General features: G+C 35.6%; 1 protein-coding gene across 4 annotated transcripts; it reads right to left on the bottom strand.

Moving 5' to 3' along the window:
* Positions 1–1,396: 1,396 nt before the first annotated feature.
* On the bottom strand, positions 1,397–15,000 carry LOC131430924 (aromatic-L-amino-acid decarboxylase-like). 4 transcript variants are annotated; one of them, XM_058596207.1, is made up of 6 exons: positions 14,603–15,000; positions 8,555–8,644; positions 8,366–8,451; positions 2,924–3,158; positions 2,616–2,865; positions 1,397–2,554 (listed from the first exon to the last, which is right to left on the bottom strand). In XM_058596207.1, exons 2-6 carry the CDS (start codon positions 8,642–8,644, stop codon positions 1,692–1,694), a joined length of 1,524 nt encoding a protein of 507 aa, XP_058452190.1. In that variant the 5' UTR covers positions 14,603–15,000; the 3' UTR covers positions 1,397–1,691. The 4 variants fall into 4 exon arrangements, with proteins under 4 accessions (XP_058452190.1, XP_058452191.1, XP_058452194.1 ...); XM_058596208.1 differs by having other exon boundaries at positions 8,555–8,606; XM_058596211.1 differs by lacking the exon at positions 8,555–8,644.
* Between the last annotated feature and the right edge of the window lie 9,252 nt (positions 15,001–24,252).

The following is a 24,252-nucleotide window of genomic DNA, read 5'->3' as shown; positions in this document are numbered from 1 at the left end:
AAAAATCAGATTAATATCGTTATCAGATTAATATCATTATTTCCTCATATCATCCCATTTGTCATATCTGTATTCTTGCAATGCGTTACTTACGGTTTGAATCAGGTGATCTGGGTGGCTGGGTGTGAAAATTATTCAACGTTTACATACAAACATAAAAGAGGGAGCACCCTGTATTGTGTCACGATATCGAAAAATAATAACGAAAATGGTGTGCACAAAAAATCAGATTAATATCATTATTTCCCCATATCATCCCATTTGTCATATCTGTATTCTTGCAATGCGTAACTTGTCGATTGGTGTGATGTTATTAGTTGCATTTCCGGTGTTTTTTTCTAATGGTTTCCCACTCCCATTACTTTTTCTGTTATTATATAAATAATGTTTTTTTAGGAATATTGTGTTTTTAATGATTCCTTATATGCCTTCATGATCACATCTATAGTAAAGTTACCTCTCCAGTGTCTACTGGCTGATCCAATGAACCTAGTTTATTTCATCATTAAATACGACTGAAAGAGTTTGTGAAATTTGTTTGTTTAATTTTCTTATATGTAACATCAGTATGACCCCACTCCACATTAATGTTTACCCTGAGCTTTTTCGCGAAATTGTTGCACCCACTCAACAACTCTGTCTGTGAGGGAACATAAATGTATTGAAAATAGTCATACAATGCTGCTTGCAGTTGAAACCTGTGTGATAAGAACTTTTGCACGATACGATACTATTTTGTCTACATCGTAGAAAAGTATCATTATACAACTAGGTAGATAAAAACAGATTATACATGTCTTTTTGCACGGGAAAAATGAACGATACAAATTGAATGTACGCATATGCAAAGACCCTAAACGTCGTTCTATGCTCAAATATATAAAATATGCTTCACAATTCTTCCCGTAAGACATATCTTAAATAAAGTTTAGATATCTCTCCGGTTGTCGTTTTAAACAATAGAGAAGATTATATGAACTGACAGTCACAGCATATTTGAATCGATGTGAATCGGTAAACCGATTCATCTGGCACGTTATGATATCGTACGCTACCGTTATTGCATGGTATGGATTGCATTCAACATTTTATCGCACACAATACAAGCTTGGGCACATTTCCACGGAAGCTCGAAAGCTTCAATCCATAAAACGATAAAACCACCCTGTAGAAAATTATTCTCGAGTCATGTTTTCCAACCTGATGTTGTTCCTGTTAATATATAATACTTCCTAAACTAATTAGAAATCGAGCCGTTTGCTACATAAACATAAATAATTATATGCTTAACTCATATTCATTATCTGTAGAATTTTTTGAAATATGGTCAATCGAACGCTATCTCATTCATTGTTCGAATCGTCAATATTGATATTTGAAAAGATAGAAATGCTAATTTTGATTGTTATAAATATTTTATTTTCACATTCAACACTTACTCAACATCAAGGGACATCTTAAATATAACAATGAGAATACGATGTTTAAAAAGTGCATTTTTATGTACATCAATGGACTGGTTTTACTCTACATCGTTTGGTCCGGCCTCTTGTATTGCGATTTATATAGACATCAACATTATTCACATGAGTATACCATTCTAAACCACCTAAAACAAGTTTTCAAATTCATATTTTCTTTGAGAGAGATGTTAACATTGCACACTATCAGGAACACCTTTTCGTACTAGTTTACTTTTTCATCAGTTCGTTGGCTGCAGCAGCAACTTCTTTCCAAGACAATTCAATATCGGCAGCTTCTGTGAATCTTGAGCAAACCGCCATACGCAAGAAATACGTATCGTTGACCTTCGAAGGAACCATGTGTATTTTGCCACGACCGTTAATTAGCTTAAGCAGAGCTTCATTTGATTCGTTGGTTCCTTTAAGCCTAAAGCAAACCAAACCCATTTGAACGGTACTAAATATTTCGAAACGGTCATCCGACAAACAGAGTGATTCGAATTGTTTAGCGAAAGCACAATGACGACGAATATGAGCTTGTATGTTCTCGACTCCATACAGACGAATAACAAACCATAACTTTAATGCACGGAAACGGCGACCTAGTGGAATCTGCCAGTGACGGTAGTCGGGTGCCGATCCTTGCATGTCGTGCTTCAGATACAAAGGATCTACGTTGAAAGCGTTGACAATCCAATACGGTTCCTTCAGCCACATAGCACTGCAGTCAAAATTCACCAGCATCCACTTATGAGGATTAAAGTTAAATGAATCCGCTGTCTCGATTCCCTTCATAAGGTGACGATACTCTGGACAAACGAATGCTGATCCGGCATAAGCAGCGTCGACGTGTAACCAAACATTGTGCTTGTTGGCAACCGGGCCTAGTTCATCCAGACGGTCAAAAGCACATGTGTTGGTAGTACCCAATGTGCAAACCGCATAAAACGGAATTAAACCGTCGGCCAAATCTTGTTTGATTGCTTCCTCCAGTGTCTCGCCACGTAGTTGAAGATTGGAGTCGGCTTTCAAGGAACGTAGTTTCACACCTCCGAGTAATCCCGCTCGCTCTACCGAAGAGTGCGATTGGTCTATGGAGAATTATATAGAATTAGGAATAATATTTATTTTTGTATTTTGATTCATGCTTACTTGAGGTGTATCCCACCAGCCGAGAAATAATGTAGGACTCTTCCCACTCTGGATGTTCCTCCTGCACCCGCCTCATGGTTTTGGCCTTGGCACCGAGAAGAGCAACGAGAGTAGCTTCACTTGCCGTTCCTTGAATCACACCTCCAGCTTGACCTCCAGAGCTAGCCAAGAACTCTTCCGGTAATCCCAACATCTTACCCAGCCAATTGAGCATTTCAACTTCCAGTTCCGTGCACGCTGGACTGGCAATCTAGAACAAATATACAGTAATTAGTTTAGGCAACAGCTGATGCAAACATGAAACTTACCCACGTAAAGCCAATACAGGCAATAGCACCGCTTAGCATGTCTGCCACAATGGCTGGATAGGAATTGGCCGTTGGGAAGTATGCATGGAACTTGGGGCTATGCCAATGGGTTACTCCGGGCATAATGACCCGCTCGATATCGGCCATCACGTCTTGCCATTTCTCCGGCTGCTGAGGAGCCTCCGTTGGAATCAACGGGCGCAGGTAGCCCGGTTGAACCTCTGGGAGAACACGTCTGAAAAAGGCAGACATCAAGTTGACAAATACGATTAGTTAAAAGTACGTGCTTGATTACGAAACACTTATGTATGATGGTCTATGAATCCTCTTGGTATTGTACGGATTCATGAAATTTCCATTGAAGGACAACGAAACAATAAATGGATCCATACGTCAATACCCTTCAATAATTTCCTAATTAATTTTCGATGTAGATAAAATTTTATGTGTGAACATGATGATGACATGACTATCCCGCTTTATGTGGGCAGTTGTTTCTTTGTAATAATAATTTTTCGGGAAAATTTTAAGCATCAGTTCAAAAGAAAAATATGTATTTTTTAACATCAATTCTGTGTGTGATACACACAGAAAAATCTCGATTCTTTCAATGTCGGGTATAAACAAACAGATATAATAAAAATTCTCGATTGTTTAAAGCCCCAAAACGAGTTGTCTATTTGTCAAACCAAAAAATAATTGTTGCAAATCAATGTAAAGTAGTTTCAACACGCAATCTGTTAATGTCAACCAAGATATCGTAGATTTAAACAAGAATTTGGTTGTTGTAAGCTGCGGCTTGATTGCTTCAAAAAACGTTAGTTTTTAAAAAATTGATGAATAGAACCCATGTCATTACTCAGAATTTGTTTGTTGCTACGATTTTGTTCAACGTGTAAGCTACGAAGTTTTTTCTATCAGATTGCATATAGATTTTACATTCCAAAAATAGACGGTTTACGAGAATATGCGTTTCATTGTCCGAAGTAATTTATCTCAGTGATCAATGTAAAATAAAACGTTGGGTTGATACATAGAGTGAGGAAACGTTTGTGTAAGTTAACGTGATGACTAAGCTTAATGACACTATTACTGTTCAAACTGCTTTCCTTGTCAATATAGGCATTTGAAATACGCACATATCGACTATGACGAGAGATAATTTACACAATATTTTAACCGTCTTTCGGGTTTGACAATGTCTTATTATATAAAGTACCAAAGTTCAAAGTTTTTAAGTGAAGTTTCAATCAAACATGTAGGGTTGAAATGTAGAAGAAAAAGACTAACGTTCGTTTTGAAAGTATTTCCTTTCAAAATGGATACCGGATTAAATTTTAAATAGCAATGATAGTAATACGACGCTGTTTGACTGAATTATATTGATCGAATGTTATTAATGCATTTTCAAAGTTCTTGCGCTTGATGTTTCAGCACGCATAGTAGCTTACAAGGAAAAACGAACTCCTCAGCGATGTAAATAAATGGAATGTTATGTGAGGATTCAACCATTCAATGATACAATAATTATACAGGGTGATTTTTTAAGAGCTTGAGAACTTTTTTAAACAATAAAACGCATAAAATTTGCAAAATCTCATCGGTTCTTTATTTTAAACGTTAGATTGGTACATGACATTTACTTTTTGAAGATAATTTCATTTAAATGTTGACCGCGGCTGCGTCTTAGGTGGTCCATTCGGAAAGTCCAATTTTGGGCAACTTTTTCGAGCATTTCGGCCGGAATAGCCCGAATTTCTTCGGAAATGTTGTCTTCCAAAGCTGGAATAGTTACTGGCTTATTTCTGTAGACTTTAGACTTGACGTAGCCCCACAAAAAATAGTCTAAAGGCGTCAAATCGCATGATCTTGGTGGCCAACTTACCGGTCCATTTCTTGAGATGAATTGTTCTCCGAAGTTTTCCCTCAAAATGGCCATAGAATCGCGAGCTGTGTGGCATGTAGCGCCATCTTGTTGAAACCACATGTCAACCAAGTTCAGTTCTTCCATTTTTGGCAACAAAAAGTTTGTTAGCATCGAACGATAGCGATCGCCATTCACTGTAACGTTGCGTCCAACAGCATCTTTGAAAAAATACGGTCCAATGATTCCACCAGCGTACAAACCACACCAAACAGTGCATTTTTCGGGATGCATGGGCAGTTCTTGAACGGCTTCTGGTTGCTCTTCACTCCAAATGCGGCAATTTTGCTTATTTACGTAGCCATTCAACCAGAAATGAGCCTCATCGCTGAACAAAATTTGTCGATAAAAAAGCGGATTTTCTGCCAACTTTTCTAGGGCCCATTCACTGATTTGCAAGCGTTGCTCGTTAGTAAGTCTATTCATGATGAAATGTCAGAGCATACTGAGCAAATAATAATGCATGAAAATCATAACCTCAAAAAATCTGAGCAAATACTAATGCATGAAAATCCTAACCTCAAAAAAATCACCTATTACATTGAACAGTCATCATAAAACTTAAATCGATTATCATTCCTCGCTCATAGCAGGAGTTTTCTCTGCTGAGTACCCTATGTGCTGGGTTAGAAACTGGACCCAGGTAAGCTACAAGAAAGGCATCGACATGCCCATTCCGACATATACGTATTTCCAAGTTTCTCTTTTCAACTATAAGTTAGCAAATTATTTCAGTGCTCTAAATCTGATTTCTCTTCGTTGTTTCATAATTTTCTTTCTTATAGATTATCATTCTTTGTGTGTGTGTGTGTGTGTGTGTGTGTGTGTGTGTGTGTGTGTGTGTGTGTGTGTGTGTGTGTGTGTGTGTGTGTGTGTGTGTGTGTGTGTGTGTGTGTGTGTGTGTGTGTGTGTGTGTGTGTGTGTGTGTGTGTGTGTGTGTGTGTGTGTGTGTGTGTGTGTGTGTGTGTGTGTGTGTGTGTGTGTGTGTGTGTGTGTGTGTGTGTGTGTGTGTGTGTGTGTGTGTGTGTGTGTGTGTGTGTGTGTGTGTGTGTGTGTGTGTGTGTGTGTGTGTGTGTGTGTGTGTGTGTGTGTGTGTGTGTGTGTGTGTGTGTGTGTGTGTGTTAGTGTAAGTCACAAATAATGTCACTCGATGGCTAGGACCGATTATCACAAACTCTTATTCAAATGAAAGGTCTTACAGATCACATAAATCGCTATTCAATTTCTTCCCCATCCGGCTTCCGGTTCCGGAATTACAGGATGTAAGGCACCAAAAATATGAAAAAAATTGTCACTCACTCACGCAGCCCACCTGGGTTCGATTTCCAACCCCGCAGAAGGGTGAGAAGGTTTTTCAGGCCCAAAGAGTAGAATGCCCTCAAGGTTAAAACCTTTATAATCGAAACAGAAAAAAACTTGGATTCAAACGAAAGGTCTTATGGTCCAAGAGATCGCTATTGAATTTTATTTTTATCCGAATTCCGGTTCCGAAATTACAAGGTAATATGTACAAATCTATGAGAAAATGCGTATTCAATTTTCTCGGAAATTTTTTAGCCGATTTTTACAAACTAAGATGCAAATGAAAGATCTTGAAACTCTTTAAAAAGTCTCTGAAAAGTTGATCTAGATCCGACATCCGGTTCAGGTATTATAGTGCGATTAGTAAAATTTTTCAATTTTAGGAGTATTTTTTCACAAGCGATGGCGAAACGAGGAGGTGCACATTTTTATAAAATTTATTGCTGAATTCATCTAGTTGAACAGAATCTTCTAGTGTTGTTTTTGAAAACATAAGTAATGTGAGAAAGGCATCATTACACCACTAGGTGGATTAAAAAAGGTTTTTTTGTATCTAATCTAAAATCTATCTTTCATATTTCGAGTGCTGAAACAAACGTACTTTTTACGATTTTTAAGGTCTTAAGGTCGGAAATAACTCAATACGATGCAGAAAGTAGATTTTATGTATAGGTTTGAATATTCTGAGTTTCTCCTTAACATCTGTCAGAAAATAATTTTTCAACAGATAACAATTCATTCAAGCAATAATTTTTGATGGCGAACAAAAGCTTGCGTATTTGACTCTATAACTGAAGCAGTATCAGAAAGTGGACAAATATTGATTCTACAATGGCGACCGATACCTGTAATTAGGTTGTATCTCGAAGAATCACGTTCAAGATTATTCGAATAGAACAAAATAAAGTTAGACTTGCAAATGCTTACCATGGCTCGTCTATTGCAGGTGTGATATTTGCAAATCAAGCTACTCACGACTCCTTCAAGGAAACAAAGTTCCACTGCCCTGTCGAACAGAAACTGAACGAATTGTCTCACAACTGTTGCTAAGCAGTTTCTACTTTAATCACGATTTACAATCAGCACCGCGTGTATGTGTACGACCAGCAGGTATACTACGAAACATTTAAAGCAAAACAACGAAACAAAAACCCTGTCGTTTTATTAATTTTCATTAAATCAGGGTTTCATTTGTGAATGGATTTTCTTTCCTGCATTGGCTCAGATTTTTTGGTCATTGTGGGGGTTTGCCGTTTCCTCGTTTATGTTCCGGCCATCGTTACCTGCGGTTTCACTTCGATTGAACCTTGAGCAGACAGCACAGGTGCATAATAAGTAATCTACAAGCGAATGCAATCGTAGGCTAGACGGTACACGATTATAGCGTGTTGTTACCGGTAACTATACATTCGTTCTAAGGTGAAACACTTTAAAGTCTACTGTCTGTAGGTCAAGTTCACAGTAGGCTGCTGCAGTTGAGATGCGATTGAATAATAATAATGACAGCTGATTCTGAATGCATTTGTTATTTGAGAAATGTTTCGTGGTCAACATTTCTCGAATAACATGGTCTATGCATATTGATCTATTGGAGGGTAAATGGGAAAGGCTATACTAAATTAGTAATCGAGTGGGCGCCCAGCTCGTTAACATGCGATTATTCTAGTCGTATTTCGGTTGATACTGAAGGCGATTTTCGGTTCAATAACTATAAACATCGATTTAAAAAAAATTCAAGAGTTCCGACTCGAAACTGTCCCGATTTTCAGCTCAATGGCGTTGAACCTAGATCAGAAACTGGCTTTGAAATAAACAAATTGGACAGAAGTTAGGATGGAAACTAGGATAGGCTCGGCATCAAGCGAAAACGACATATGTGTTCTACAGTATCTAACACTTCAATAAATGTTGTTAACATAAAATGTAAAGCAAATGGTTTAACAATGATGGAACGCTTGTAGCTACAATACTATCTTGATCATGCATAAACAACCGAATATGGATGCGAACAAATACTCGTATCCATGCATTTGTCAGCGTCAAGCGGGATTTTTTCAATCCAGTCACGGTTGTGTACGCATAAAATAGCTAATTTGTTATGTCTTTTGTATCTGGTATTCCCCCATGGCTCGAAAATAACGACCGGTTCAACCCGTCACGTGTGTGACGTTCGTAAAGTAACAAAGAAGAGCGGCTTAGAAGAATTGAAATCTCACCTGTCTCTGATGTTCTCCAGATAGTCGGCAATGTAGTCCACCATTTCCTTGGCGAACTCCTTGAACTGAGGTGCCTGCATTTCAGTCTATCGGAAATATAAAATCACAAAAAAACTCATTAGTATAGGATGAAATGATTGAAATCCGAGTACATTGAACGTAAAACGAAAGAAATTACAATTTACTTACGACAGGAGGAGCCTCAAACCGATTAGTGCCCATTACAATTTTTGTTAGAAAACTTACAAGGTTAGCGTGAAAATTAGACAAACAAAACATCTATGATATTAGTTCTTTTAGTGCTGTTTAGTAAATACTTTACTCGTTTTTCCGTTGGGACTGGCATTTCGGCGAATGTAATTGTTTTTAAAGAGTTCCTAACATAAAATGTTTGAAAATGTTCTCAAATGATAAAGGTGTTTCTACTTTCTATAAGGCACTATTCATCACTAACAATGAGTGTTTGTCCTAGCGATACAATGCTTGGTATGAACCTCATATGAAGCCATTGTAGCTATAGGGTTGTATAATCAAAGCTTTATTATATTGTGCGTTACATGTAACTGGAAATTAACTAAATGTTCCAGAATGACACTGAAAATTAATGATTAAATTTATTTTGGTAATGTAACGATTTATTTGATATAAAAAGAGATTTACAACGTATATATATTCGATTAATTAGTTCTTGAACATGTCCAGAAATTCATTTCTCTATTACCTTCATTTACTTAATATATAAATTTCGCTTTCATTATTCAGATTACAAAGGTCTGACAGGCTAATTCGAATGCGTAATAATAACATGAAGGGAAAATAAGAAATAAATATACAAGCATAAATAACATCTTCAATAATTTTATCTAATTCGCAATTGTCTGAATTAAAACATACTTTTCCATCTCTATTCAAAGCAAAAGTGAAGAAGCTACCGTAATCACACGGAGAACACATCGATATGAAAATTGCGATATTGTAAGTATTGTTTCTTGTTTTGGCTGTTTCAACCAAAATTATCTGTTAATTGTTTCATAACAAAACAGTAGGAAAAAGCTCAGAACGAAAAATAATGTCAAAAAACAAAAAAAAACATCTTTGAACAAGATGTGATTTTGTTTACTACTCCATGTTTGAAAATCACGAAATTTGTTTGCATAAATATTTATTTATTTATTTTATTTGTAAGTTTATGTTCTTTTGTATCAAGAGTTCCTCCACAATCGGAAAGGTAATTTTCCCAATAGTGCATAATAATTTATTCAGAACAGTGCTGAATTTGAGTTGAGTGTATTGACCTTTTTTTTGAATCAACTGAAACGCTTATAACAATTAAAAATTATGCAAATTCTAACTAACATCTACATCAGCTGTTCCAACCAGTAGTTTGCTGATTCGATCGGTGTGTGTATACACAACTATGTTGTGAATTGTATTGAGTATCAATTCTTTTATTTAAAGAAATAAATTACAGTTTAGGAAAAAAAACACAAATTTCAGCCAAGAAGCTACAAAGAAAAAAATAATTAAATTTACACGACATGTAAATCAATAGTACTATGAACAAGAAATCAGTTGAATCAAGAATCTGATTTAAAATCATTATTGATGTAAAATTGAATTATAATACATTGATTTATCAATAAACAAGATTGTATGTTTCAAATAACGCTTAGTTTTGCTTTGATAGTACATTGAAAAATGAAAAATTGTAAAGTAACTTTCCATTCAATTGTCTGTTCCAAATATGTGCATGAAAATAGATGTAAATTCTCAAAATATTTTTATTGGTGTACAAATATTTTAAAGTGCGAATAATAAGAGTATACTTAACATGCCTTAACATGCGAAAATCCAGAAAAACAGTATTTCTTTGGCAACGATGTTTGGCCAACCACAACGTTTTATTGCCAATAAGCGATAGCGATACAGTTAGTGCAGTTATTACACATTAGAAAAATTATATTCTAATGTTTGCTAGTGCAAACATGTTTAGTGATGTGTCTGTATGTCTGTGCTCTTTCTAAAACTGAACTTCGACAATTTTGCCAAACGAAGTATCGTTTGTTTTTTATTTTGCGATTATTAGTCGAGACTGCGATAATCGGAGTACAAACGGCTTGAATCGTTTTCTTTTGTTGCTCGAGTTATGTGTATCTTCTACTGATAGTGCGAAAGCATTGTCAGAATGTTTTCAGACTGTATTTATTCAATTCGTTTGGCCACTCGAACGGTTTATCGTCAGTGTTTTTCATCGCAAAGGTCGTCAAACGGTGAGATAACTAAGTTTTATTAGTCAATCGATTTGGTCAATAGACGTCGACTGGGTTCTATCGCCTTCTGCGTTAGTAGCAGAATGAGAGGGTGCGAAATGGCTTGTAGGTTGAAGCCCATCCTAAAGTGCAATATTTATCATAGTATATTGCAACATGTGGTTCTGTTGTTTGTTGCATTATTTGTTATATCAGGTGTACAACTTTGATACCGCCGTTTTCCGATAGGTGGCTGTACCGGCTGAGGCTGGTCAAAATATATAGATGATAATGCCTTTAAAGTGAGTGTGTACAGTGCCTAACTAATTGTCATCGCCGTTTCATTGACAGTTGTTCTTGTTTTCGTATTATTCACGCTCGAAAATATCTGTTTATGTACCAAATTCTCGCCATTTGGGGGAAGTTTTACTTTTCTGTTAAATTCGAAAAAAATTGCAGCTGAAGCGCATCAGATGCTCTCAGAAACTTACGGTGATACTGCTCTGAGTAAAAGAACGTGTCGGGAGTGGTTTCAACGTTTTAAAAATGGTGATTTCGATGTCGAAGACAAACATGGTGGTGGAAGAGGGGTGAAACCATCACAGGAGATCGCTACCGAACGCAACTGATGCGCCGATTCGAAGAGTTGGAAAAATGGATTGCTTCATGGATAGCCTCAAAAGAGTACTCCTTTTTTCGATCCGGGATCCGAAAATTGCCGGAAAGATGGGAGAAAGTTGTCGCTAGCGACAAACAACACTTTGAATAAAACATCTGTAAGCATCTTTTTGCAATAAAGCTATTAATTTTTGGAAAAAAACGGCGGAAGCAAAGTTGTACACCTGATATATTGAATTGAATTATATTACATTGTATTATATATTGTTGTTATTATTATTATTATCATTATTATTATTATTATTATTATTATTATTATTATTATTATTATTATTATTATTATTATTATTATTATTATTATTATTATTATTATTATTATTATTATTATTATTATTATTATTATTATTATTATTATTATTATTATTATTATTATTATTATTATTATTATTATTATTATTATTATTATTATTATTATTATTATTATTATTATTATTATTATTTGTATTATTATTATTATTATTAAAAAAATATTTTTCCTGCAGTACTGCGACGAAAGAAGAGCATAATTTACACACATTTACATCCACTGTTATATATTGTATCATAGGATATTATTTCAAATATTATATATTATAGAATATATTGTATTATATAACATTATGTTAAATTATATTATATTATGTTGTATTATATTGTATTATATTATATTATATTATATTATATTATATTATATTATATTATATTATATTATATTATATTATATTATATTATATTATATTATATTATATTATATTATATTATATAATATTGTATTATGCTCAATTATATGGACAAAGGGGAGGGGCAGGGAGTGCATCAGGGTATATTACAAGTGAATGACTGGATGATGGAGTAGATTGCCAACCTGGGTCACGTGGGGGAAGTTTTGTGTTTCTCACACAAACCATCAGGCGGGTTTAAGTTGGCATAGCGAAATTCTTTATTATATGGCTTGCTTCTTGCTGGAAGGCGCCGGGTCCTCAGAACCCATTTTGGCCTTCTTAACAACAGTTATATGAAAGCTATCTGATAATCAAACTCGGATCTACTGTAAGTCTACCCGTATACACCGGTAATGCCTTGAACTGATGGTGGCTTCACATATACATACATACATACATACATACATACATACATACATACATACATACATACATACATACATACATACATACATTCATACATACATACATACATACATACATACATACATACATACATACATACATACATACATACATACATACATTCATTCATACATACATACATACATACATTCATACATACATACATACATACAGATTGTGTTTTTCATCGCAAACTATAATATGAGAGAAGAAGTGTGTATTCTGCACCAACAGTGACACGGAAACAAAAAATAATTTTTCAATCAAATCCAATTATGGAATACTTGAAAACTGGGATGTTTGTAGTCGATTCAGATTGAATATGTAATGAAATAAATAAATTGTGCCAAAGATTTGAAAAAGCATTTGACTTTTGGTAGAGTTGAGTGAATTCATCGGATAGAAGTCGTTCGAGTGGCCGCTCGAAAGTACAGATCAAGTTTTGTGTGAACTTTCAAATGTTGATGATTACTCAAAAACTGTTCGCTCTAGTCAAATCAATTGTTGACATGCGAAATTAAATTACCTAATCTCTGGTTTTTTACAATTTTTTGAACTTCCTGGTACTTATTTGAGATATTAGTCAGTCCCACTACAGTCTGATTACAGATTTTGATTGTTCAGTTATCGGTCACTCAAATAGATAAAATATATATGAATACCAGTTATTGAAATTGTTATCAGTCAAGTTAGAATCATTGTTTTTGTTTTGCTAGCTTCAGAAAAATGGATGAGTACAAAAATACGAACGTATTAATGAGAGAAACACCAAACACTCCCACACTCAAACTTCGGAATATTCGATTCCATAATGTATAACCGCCCATATTTGACATTTGAGATTTTTTTAGTTTACCCAGTCGGTCAAAGTGCCTACAATGCTAAAATATGATTAGTTTTAGAGTTTATGTAATAAATGGGAATGTAATACTACAATGAAAGTCGATTTGTGATTCAACAAAAAAAATTTGCTTCCAAATTTAATTCGGGAACAAACATTAAAATCTCAAGAATCAGGCTGCTTCAAACGCATTTCGTTTATCTGCTCAATCACGTTTATCAAAAACCACAGCAAGAGCTCGGTCAGAAGTTATGCTTTATTTATTATGTTTCCCCCGTGATCACACAAGTTGTAAACACACTAAACTCTTTTGTATACAGAGTATACGTACCACATGAAAAAACTTAAAAGACTTTAAACCACGAAATAAAACACTTGTACAAAATATTACCAACCAGAATCATTTTGATGTATAGATGCTTTTCACTTCTATGCTAAATTTCCCTTCTAAACGATAAGAAATAACGAGAGTGGCTGTGAATAGACAACACGAGACACGAACGGAACAAAATTTGCCATCTTGAAGGTAACAAAGCCAGCGTAACTCAATTACTGTACTCTGATTGTACGGGGCGCATAAGTTAATTTAGTGACAATATCTGACTTCGTCTAGCGTTCGGCAGAGGTTCCGTTTTTCAGTGGTAGTAATAACAAACTACTACGCGGAAGCTCACCGCTACATCATGAAGGTTTTTTTCAAATTAGATACATGATACTGATAAAGTTTGAATGATAGTAGAACTCAATTTTCAATGAGCGATTCCTAAAAATAAACACTTCTATTCCCATATTCCGTAGTTATTCATCTACGCGTTTCGAAAATTTTAAGTAAATAAATATCAGAATGACAGTAATTGAGCTAGTTATAAAATACTAAATTAGGGATAAAACTTTCATGATGTAACAGTTTCTGATGCTCGTCTAAAAATCGATTAAAATTTAATGTATAACACTCTTTCACTTATAGGTTTCCATTTAAATCATTCAAACACTACTTTGTACTGCAACATGATATACATTACATAGATTTCCATGGTCATTTATATTTCACTCTTGCACATCAAACTATATCATTTGCTTTTTGAAACGAGCTTAAACCAGTTTTAGTTTCATTTCCGTTCTAAGTTAACATCGAAATACGCGAAGAACATTCACTTTATGGACTTGACTGAGGGTCAAAACAAGTTTCCTGTATCTGGTAAATCCGCACACAGTGTCGTTCTACATGGTTCTGCTCTGAACTAAATTGTCCTTGATCCGAAAATGAAAGGAAACGAATCACATCTTTTCACATCTTTCAATAACTGTTATCTTAACATGCCAGTCCCGAAGGATACCCACAAGAGTTGTCTGTTAAATTTACCTTTTCTAGTACTGATTGAATCCGAAAGCCCAAATCTCTATTTCTCAATGACACCAATATCAATAACTGTTACACGGCACCTTGAATTAATGATCGTTTTGTTGTGCCACGGAACAAAACCACCGAAGCAAATTTCACGCTTGAACGAATCAGCAATCGTCACTTCCAACACACGAAAAATAACGTTCAAATGCAACAGGTTACCGAAACGAATGAAAAAAAATCATGAGCTTTTACACCCCTATTTACCGAGTACCACCCTCACCGATGCGATATTGCCCAAGCACAATGTTGTGAACGATCGCGGCGTTTCTATGCTACTGAAAGCTAAATCTGGCCGTGACAGGCTTTTTAAAGTAGTTGGTTCTTCAGCACGGTAGCATGCATGCACTCCATTCACTAGAATACTCACTCTCGGATTCGACAACGACGCCGACTGACTTATAAAAGGTATAGAAGAAGAGTATGGAGAAGATTTGCCAACAACAACAGCAAAAGCATCATGGCGAATGAGTAATGAGAGACCTTTGGGGGGTGAAGGCACATTTGGATTGGTTTTGGACATAACTTTTGCCGATTTACCACCAATACAATGCATGTCTCGAAGTATTAATAAGATCAATGAAAATAAAATGTTATCCGTTTATTTAACCCCAATCTATCAATAATAAATTTATACTTACCGATGTTGGTCTAACATCTATTCGATATTGTTTGGATATCACGTTTCTATATTTCATTTTAGCACTCTTGCTTTCAAGAAAACTATTCTAGCGAGATATTATAAGAACATGAACAATTAATCTATCTACATGTTTATTCTGAATATATAGTTGAAAATTCATGAATGAATAATTTTGGTCAAACAGTATGATCTGATAGCTCACTATCCCAAGTGTGCTTAAGTGGTGAGAATTGTAGCTTGTAGAATTATTGAGAACAGAACCTAATGGTGAGTGAACGGTGGGAAAACAGGGAGCCGTGTCAAGTAAGCTTCGGTTTATGGAGGCTGAACTGGAAGGTGGGTGTTTTACACATAATACATATGAATGAAGTGGAAATGAGGGATAAAATCTGAGTCAAGTGCTTTCGTCGAGCACGCGTTAATGCTTTTTCAACATTAAAGCATCGACCAACGATTGGGGTATCGTTTCTTTACGCATTTTCGGCTTAATCGTAATTGAGGGAAACTACTCTAGTTATTTGTATGCAGCAGTAAGATTTATAAGCTCGATTTATAGGTTTACCAGATCAAATGAAAATTCTTTACATATTTGACTCTTCCGTGTATATTTGACTTCAGTTTAGTTCAGTTCGATTATCTCTAACGCACTTCACACCGAGCGGATGCTTCAACTAGATATAAATTCTACTCTTGATGTTGAGAAAGGTTTCAAAATGGGAAAAAAATCACAACCAGGATCTAAAGAGAAAAGCTTTTATCACGTGTTTCTTCTTCGCACTGCTGTTGAGATTATTCTTATGTTCTTTCCTCGCATAGCACTCCAACTATGCTGGACTGTGAAACCGAAACAACTGTCACACAAATGCGGGATGAAAATTCGCCTTCAGAGTCCTTTGCACTAGAAAAGAGCCACTTGTTGAGTCGAGTACTGAAAGAAGGTATGAATCAGACCAATGGTTGAAATGCGTGTTTTCTTAAAGCCAACAGAGCTGATGAATAAAACCGCTCTGATGTATCTTCAAACAAGTGGTTCCAATCACCAAAAAGTCGCACTAGAAGCATGGTTAGAGCTGAGTTAGTGAGGCAACCCACACGACAGAAGGAAATGAGTCAACACATTTTCCGTTTATCTCCAGTGAATTTGACTCTATCAAGAATCAAACCGGAACGAGAGTTGGGATGAGCGTCGCTTGTCTGTTCGTTATCAGCGCTTTTATTCTCGAAACGTAAGGCTTGTTATATTATCAGGGCCTCGCTAAGGATGTGCAAATTTCATAATTATTGAAAATTTCTAAGCACAAATAATCTGGAAAAATTAGAATTTAAGAAAATTCGAAATGTTGTGTTCTGTTGCGCTGTGTTGATGGTCTTGGCGGATTGTACAGTTATATCATCATGATTTCCACTGTAAGAGTTGCTTATCGATTTGCACATGACGCTATACCCGTGCCCAAAACACTAGCTTTTTTATAACATCGGATTAAAATGTTCTTAACTTTAACCTAACCTTAATTTAAATTATTTAAATTTATTCAATAAGGTTTCCGTTTTTCCTACAATGGTTATCACGCATACAGTAATCTGGACTGTAATTAAAGGATCAAAACGTTTTCTTTTGCATGGATGGAGAAACCAATTCGACGAAAGACTGATTGTTTAAAAAAAGTCCAAGTCAGCTTTCCGGAGATGGAGTTCAGCTTTGTTTTTTTTTCATCACTAAACCAACGATGGGGGCGGCTAATCTCTTATTTGGCCCCGGGCGCCAAATTTCCTCGGTACGCCACTGGGTATAAACAGTTATATCAAGATTTAAATGTGGCAACCCTGCACGCTACCCAAAATTGAACAAAGCACGTTGTGTGCTAGGTGGCTGCGTTTTCTTCTTCTTCCATATCAGTACGTACCGATGCGTACCGATTTTGTATCATTTTGTTTACCAGTTTAAAAGTTTGGATACTCATTACCCTATAATTTTGGAACCGGAAGTCGGATCTGGATGAAATTGCATAGTATTTTTAAGACAAAGAGAGCTTTAATTTGAATCATGATTTGAGAAAATCGGTTTAACCGCTGCTGAGAAATCAAAGTGAGTTCCGTTTTTGGAGCTGTTCTTCACTATTACTGGTGCGTTTGGAAGCAGAAAACGGACATTAGTAGTCCCAAAGTAGATTTATATATCCACTAATTAACAAGGTCTGCCAACTAGATGAATTTACCAGTGAATTTTATAAAAATGTGCCCTTGTTTCGCCATCGCTTGGGGAAAATAACCTCTCGAAATTGAAAATTTTTGCTAATCTCACTGTAATACCGGAACCCAGTCGAATTTGGATCAACTTTTCGAGGACTTTTTGAAGAATCTCAAGAGCTTTCATTTGCATCTTGGTTTGTAAAAATCGGTTGAGAAATTTCCGAGAATATTTGAATAAGCATATTCTCATAGATTTGCACATATTGCCTTGTAATTCCTCAAACGGAAGTCGGATCGGGATAAAATTCAATAGCGATATATGGGACCTTTCATTTGAATCGGAGTTGAGGAAAATCGGTTCAGCCATCTCTGAGAAAATCGAGTGACATTATTTGACACATACATACATACATACACACACAGACTGCTCAGTTCGTCGAGCTGAGGCGAATGGTATATGACATTCGGCCTCGGTTCAAATGTCGGTTTTCACAGTGATTGTATAGCCTTTCTATATGAGACAGGCAAGAATTGATCGAAAAAATATAATTATAAAAAAATCACTTCCGAAGGATTTTTATTTTAAATCTTTGAAGGAATCCTACAGATTCACGTTGATATGGTTCGTGTCTTTTGAATTAAGTAGCGCTATTGTGAAAGTTTTCAGAACCTTAAGTTCTTCATAAAGACAATAGCCTTTCTTAGACATAAAATTTTAAAAAAATCTGAATTTAAATTGTGCCCTCTTTCTTATTGTAACTCGGAAACTGTTAATTGTACAAAAATGCTGTCAAAAAGGAAATTGTAGGAAAAAGAAAGTATACCCTGAACCAAAAATCGAATACTATTTTCGAGAATTAAAAAATCAAATTAGAATAAAATAATTTTTTCCAGATTGTTAAAAGCATACAAACGCACGGATGGTCTCTCCATCCGTGGAAAATAAATGGTTGTCTATGTAGAATACGTGTGTAAAGTATCTTTGAAATTGGAGTACGTGAAGTCTGTTGATCTGCTGCACATAGCTGAAATTGCTCTGATCTCACCCGATATTAATTCTTACACTAGTTCTAATTACCAATCGCGATTATCATCACATAACTTAGACATATTTTTGCGGTACTATTAAGTTCAATATTTACCTTGCACATGTCAGCAGTGTAAAAGGAATAAAACAAATTTTCATGCATCCCTCCCTCCAATTATAAGCAACTCGACCGACCTTTCGACGGCATAATTAACTAAATCAGGAAGTTCAGTTTTGTGTCGTTTCGTATAACTTTTCTTCGTTATCTTTGTTGCCAACTATCATAGGATGGAACAATTTTAGAGTCAGTGCATGTTTTCCGGTTCCACCTTTTTCATAACCAGTATATAATTCAAGTTCAAATAACATTATATCGAACAGGTTATTGAAACGTCACTGATGGGAGACATATATATAATTGTTATTAGATTGACCCGTATGACAGCTGGTGCAAGTATAACTATAAAACGGTTCAGTGTATATAGTTGCAAATTATTCAACATAACCCAGTGCTCATATTTGAACAATGTTCCAAAATATGTCTATCCATGTCTATAGCAGACATTCGAGCACTCTCATGAAGTCTTCAAAATCTCATAGAGTAAAAGAGTGTGCAAAGAGGCACACTATCAATCAAGTTTTAATACCGAAGTCGGTTGATTTGAACAATCTTAGGAATCATTATGTAAGTGTCGATTATTAAAAGAATCGCGATTATGTTTACTCGTTGGACTTGCTCAATGTTATTAAATATAAATTTTTTAACAAAACTTCAGCACGAAAATAGTAGAAATATTTACTTTTGGCATTGGATCAAAATAATAATAAATAATCAAAATTTACATGTGCATGTGAAAGGCTCTTTGGAATCCTAAATAGAAGTTTGTTGCCTGTTTTAAAAATTAGAAATAACATGATATAGATTAAGATCATTTCTAAAATTTAGAATTTATTCATTAAAATAATTCATAATTAAATTATTGGTGACCTTACGTTCATACAAGAAAAGAGAAATCAACAAAAATAAATATTCTTTCATTTTCCATCATACTGCATTGAGTTTACAGACGTAACGTGCTACTGCTACACATCAGCTGCTTTGTATTCCAAGTTGCTGAAGCTGTCAGGTTATAGCATTGATTTGAAACGAAACTAAAAATCTCCACGTCAAGCCTAAAAATGGAACAAAAACATAATTCTTCCAGTAGTCAAAAGAAAATGTTTATGATTCATTCCAGACCTCAAGATTATATAACACTCTTGAACGCGTGTCTGAAGTCATCGAATTCCAAAGCAAATGTAAAATTTTACATCAAACGTACTTGTGCAATTGCAAAATGATCCATGTGCTGAGACATGTAAATTTACACGTCTGCTTGACAGGTGTTGTATTTTTTACACATATTTGAATCATTCTAGAAAAATTCAGTCATTTCAAGCATTACGTTTTCATTAATTCTGTCATATATGGATTTTCGTCACCTGTGAAATTCATATCTTTTTGCTGTGTATGCTTCCCACGTATTACATACTATCTAGTATTGGTTTTATATAAAATAATTTAACATCAAATGATAAAAAACGCTAAACACTGTGAAGTCTAAATATTGTAAAGAATCCTCAAGTTTTTAACGCCAAATTCATACTGTGTATAACTTTCAGACATCAGTTGAATCGAAAATCCGGTCTAAATCCATGATCGATGTAAAATTAAATTGAAATTCATTGATTTTTCAATGAACTAGACTGAATATTACAAAAAAAAACGCTTAGTTTTCATTGAAAAATGAAGAACTGTAAATTAACTTTCCATTCAATTGCCTATTCCAAATATGTGCATGAAAATTGATGTAAATAAACAAAATATTTTTATCTGAGTAGGACTAAAACCGCAATATTAAAAGTTGTATTTAGCAGTCAATACGCAACAATTTTGTCCCCAGTATAACAATACAGCCCATAATGTTTTGTCGTAGTCTGGCTACAAACTCAGTTTTTCCCCTGGAACCAAATGTAGCGATGACTTTCATCATTGCTACACTGTAGTGCATGGTAACAGAAAATCTCTTTCTTGACGACGATAATGATCATGATGGTGAGGCTTTCTTGCCTCCTGGGAACGTTAAGACGATTTTTGTACATTGGTTGCCTTTAATCAGACCCTGTCAGCTTGGAGCGAAATCAATCTTCAGTTCAACAACGCCATCGCACGGCATCACATTCAACATATCATGTCAATTGTATGGGTGCGCAGCCCTGATATTTTGGCGCGCACGAATTTGACATTTCTCTTCCCTACTTCTATGTATGAGATTCGATGCGGACTCACCTGAGGGCGACATGCTCGCAAAAAAGGATGTTGCCAATGATTTGTTCGGGAAATGTGAGAGCTGGATATCTTGTTAATATGATGTCTTTGCTTTAATGTAGCTTATTGTCTGCTCTTCATCCGTTTGTCATGTTTTGCCTTTCTTTAGAGAAAGGTAATAGAATTGTTGTAAAATTCGACTTTTGAACGGAGCCTCGGAGACCAATAGTGTTATATACCATTCGACTCAGCTCGACGAGATCGTAAGATGTCTGTGTGTATGCATGTGTGCGTTCACATTTTCACGATTTTTTTACCGCTCAATTTATTCAGAGATAGCTGAATCGATATCAACTTAGGCTTGTTTGAAAGCTACTGTTGGGCAATTGATATAGTTTGAAGATCAAATGGCAATGAACTCTGGTTCCGTAAATATGATGGTTCAAGGGCTGAGGCCCTGTGTTTTAGGGCGTTTATAGGGCTATTTTCACGCTTCAAATCTGATTTTCTCAGAAACGGTGACGAATATAAAAAAAAACCCAACCGAAAATCTCTTAGAAAATTAGTTTAGATTATTATGTGAAAATTTCAGAATGATTGTTTGACTTTAGCGGTCGGGAAAGTCTTTTTTCTGAAGAACGAATTGCATAGCTGAAAACGGCAATTTTCAACTTGTTCATTGAATATTTCGCCTTCGAAAGCATGGATGAAAAATCTATCCTGACAATGTCTAGATAGTTTAATTAAGATGCGATTAGTGCATATAAACAAGTAAGTTATTTTTGTGGAGGTAAGTCGATTTCTATGTCGGTGCCATTTAAGTTCCCTGGTAACGTAACGAAACATGAGAGAGAAATAAAATCGACTCAAAACGGCTGCCAAACAAGCGGCAGCTTTCTTGGATTTTATGTGATGTAGTCAAACTTGTAACCAAAAATATCAAAACTTTCTTGGCCACCCGGCCACATCGAGAGTCATTTCGCACATTTGCGAGAGAGCATGGAGAGAAATGTAATACGCACAGCGAGCCATGTGGTTTTACTCGACCTACTGGCCTCAGCCCTTAAGTGACGCAACCGACAAAACGCGTTGTTTTTTCACCGCTCAATTGTCTTAAAGATGGATGAGCTTAGGCTCATTTGTAAGCTACTGTTGGACTGTTGATCAAGTTTAAAGAACTAGTAGCTGTCACTTCCGGTTCCGGAGATATAATGGTATAAGTGACGTAACCGTCAAAGTCCGTTGTTATAAACTTTTCCGTAGTTCAAATTCGAAGATCGGCTGGAATCAAGTGACGGATAGAGAAGATAATTCGGTTCTTCTTTACTTTACTTCTGTTCGTGTACACACTAAATCCGCTAGTTAAGTCCTCAAAATTATTATTACATCGGTTATTTTACCCCGACTTTACCCTAACTGTGTTTTTCGGAAATATTTTCGCATGGTTTTTGTTTATTGTTCAACTCGGGATCTGTTCAATTGTTTGGAATATATGGTACCAGCTCAATTTTGACCCCGATTGCTGTCTATTGGATTTTGAAAGTAATTGGGGTTAGATCTGGATTTGTGGTCGTCAAAAGGTTAGATAACTACGTGCTCATAAGTATGTAATAACCCCTTCGAAATGCGATAATTATTATTTTAAATATGCGTCAATTGCTTGCCATTTGCAAGGGATCTAAAGTTTTTTTGTAATGATTGATTCCAATTGCTGCAAACATTGCTTTGAGGCGGAGTTGGTCAATGGAACTGTGACCTCGGAACACGGTTTGCTCTGTATACGAAATGGGTCATCGGAATTATATCTCCTTGAGTCCTGGAATAAAATTATTTGGATGTATAAACAAAACACTAGGAAATATCTTTCTTCTATAAACCACTGCCAGACAGCGGGGCTTGGGATAAGTTAAACACGCACAATTCGGGTTAGATCTGGATTTTTTTTGGTTGTCAAGCAAAAACAACGGTAGAGTTGTTCGAGATAGGATTGATTATTCCGTCTTGCTTCATAGAGTAAAAATCAATTTTCGGCCTCGAGCGCTCCACAACTCGACGTGAACATTCAAAAAGGGCATTAAAACAATTGACAGATTCTCTTTGTTTACTTTCTCTTTTGATTATATCTGCGTTATTACGCAATTCGATGTCAACATTTCATAAGAGCACATAAACCAATGAGAGTTTCTCTTTGTTTACTTTCTCTTTTGTGAATATCTCCTTAATTTTCACATGTACCTACAAAGTATTCGTGTAGAATGAAAGACAATATCCCCATGTTTCCAACAGTACCAAATATGTAACGAACGTTTGTATAATAACGCAGATATAATCGAAAGAGAAAGTAAACAAAGAGAATCTGTCAATTGTTTTTAGTTCCTTTTGAAATGTTGACGTCGAATTGTTCGTTACATGTATGATACTATTACAAAGCTGGAGATATTTTCTCTCATTCTATATGCAAATTTGGTAAATGAACGTCAAAATTTAGGTGTTATTAACAGAAGAGAAAGTAAACTAAGAGGATTTCTCATTGGTTTATGTGCCCTTATGAAATGTTCACGTCGAACTGTGGATTCGTTGAAGGGGGTGCTTCATTGTTGTTGGTGGCTGTCACAGGTGTACTGGGGTTGCTTGGAAGCATCGTTGTCCTTTGGTGTAGTTGCCTCCTTGTCCAGTTTTCACATGGCTTACCGTAGTGAACAGCTTTTTGGCAATATTGACATGTGGCCATCTGATTGTCATAGGTAACAAGTGATTTGCACGTAATTCTTGTATCTTGACCGAAAATCACATAAGAAGGTATAGCCTTCTTCAAGTATATGCGTAATAAACGTACGCCATTTAGAATACCGGGGAAAAAAATCTTCCACTTTTCTTTTGTGATAGAGAGAATCTCTCCGTATTGGGACATAGTTTTGGGAATATATGAATCGGTGACGCTTGAGGGAAGATCATGCACACGCACTTCTATAGCACTATCTTCCATATATACTGGAATGTTGTACTTAATGTTCTCGTGCTTCACATAGTGCACATTGTTATTGTCTTTTGAGAATTGAATTGCATCCAACTCTTTATTAAACTGGATGTAAATAACATTATTTGTCTTATTGCAATGAAGTAAATGCACACGTTTAATGTCAAGATGCATTTGCTCCTTAAGCAAAACTTCTAGTTCTCGTATCGAAGGTCGAATTTTGCACTGCCTGAAGTCAACAACAATTGTATTCTTTCGTGTCGGCGGTAGCTTTTGTTCGTTTGGTTCACTCATTTCGAAGTCGTTCTATTCTTCTGTCCCGCACGTAAGCGGTTTTGTTTTATCGACTGACTTGGATGAGATGTGAAAGCGAACTGATGAGACCCGGGAGTTCTGCTTTGATTAATAAAATGAATAATTGTTTTCTTTGATTTTATAGACATAAACTTCAAACGCTTTTTTT

Source organism: Malaya genurostris, chromosome 2 (genome assembly GCF_030247185.1).
Source record: "Malaya genurostris strain Urasoe2022 chromosome 2, Malgen_1.1, whole genome shotgun sequence".
Classification (NCBI taxonomy): domain Eukaryota; kingdom Metazoa; phylum Arthropoda; class Insecta; order Diptera; family Culicidae; genus Malaya; species Malaya genurostris.
Note: the sequence above shows the minus strand (reverse complement) of the source record. Positions and strands in the feature narration are given on the sequence as shown.

What these genes read in the sequence shown, in the direction of transcription:
- LOC131430924 (XM_058596207.1), bottom strand. Translation starts at nt 8,644, where the DNA reads ATGTTTTGTTTGTCTAATTTTCACGCTAACCTTGTAAGTTTTCTAACA. An exon ending in CTGGAGAACATCAGAGACAG is followed by an intron (nt 3,159 to 8,365) that starts GTGAGATTTCAA and finishes TGCCTTTTTCAG; the next exon opens with ACGTGTTCTCCCAGAGGTTC. An exon ending in CCTGTATTGGCTTTACGTGG is followed by an intron (nt 2,866 to 2,923) that starts GTAAGTTTCATG and finishes TATTTGTTCTAG; the next exon opens with ATTGCCAGTCCAGCGTGCAC.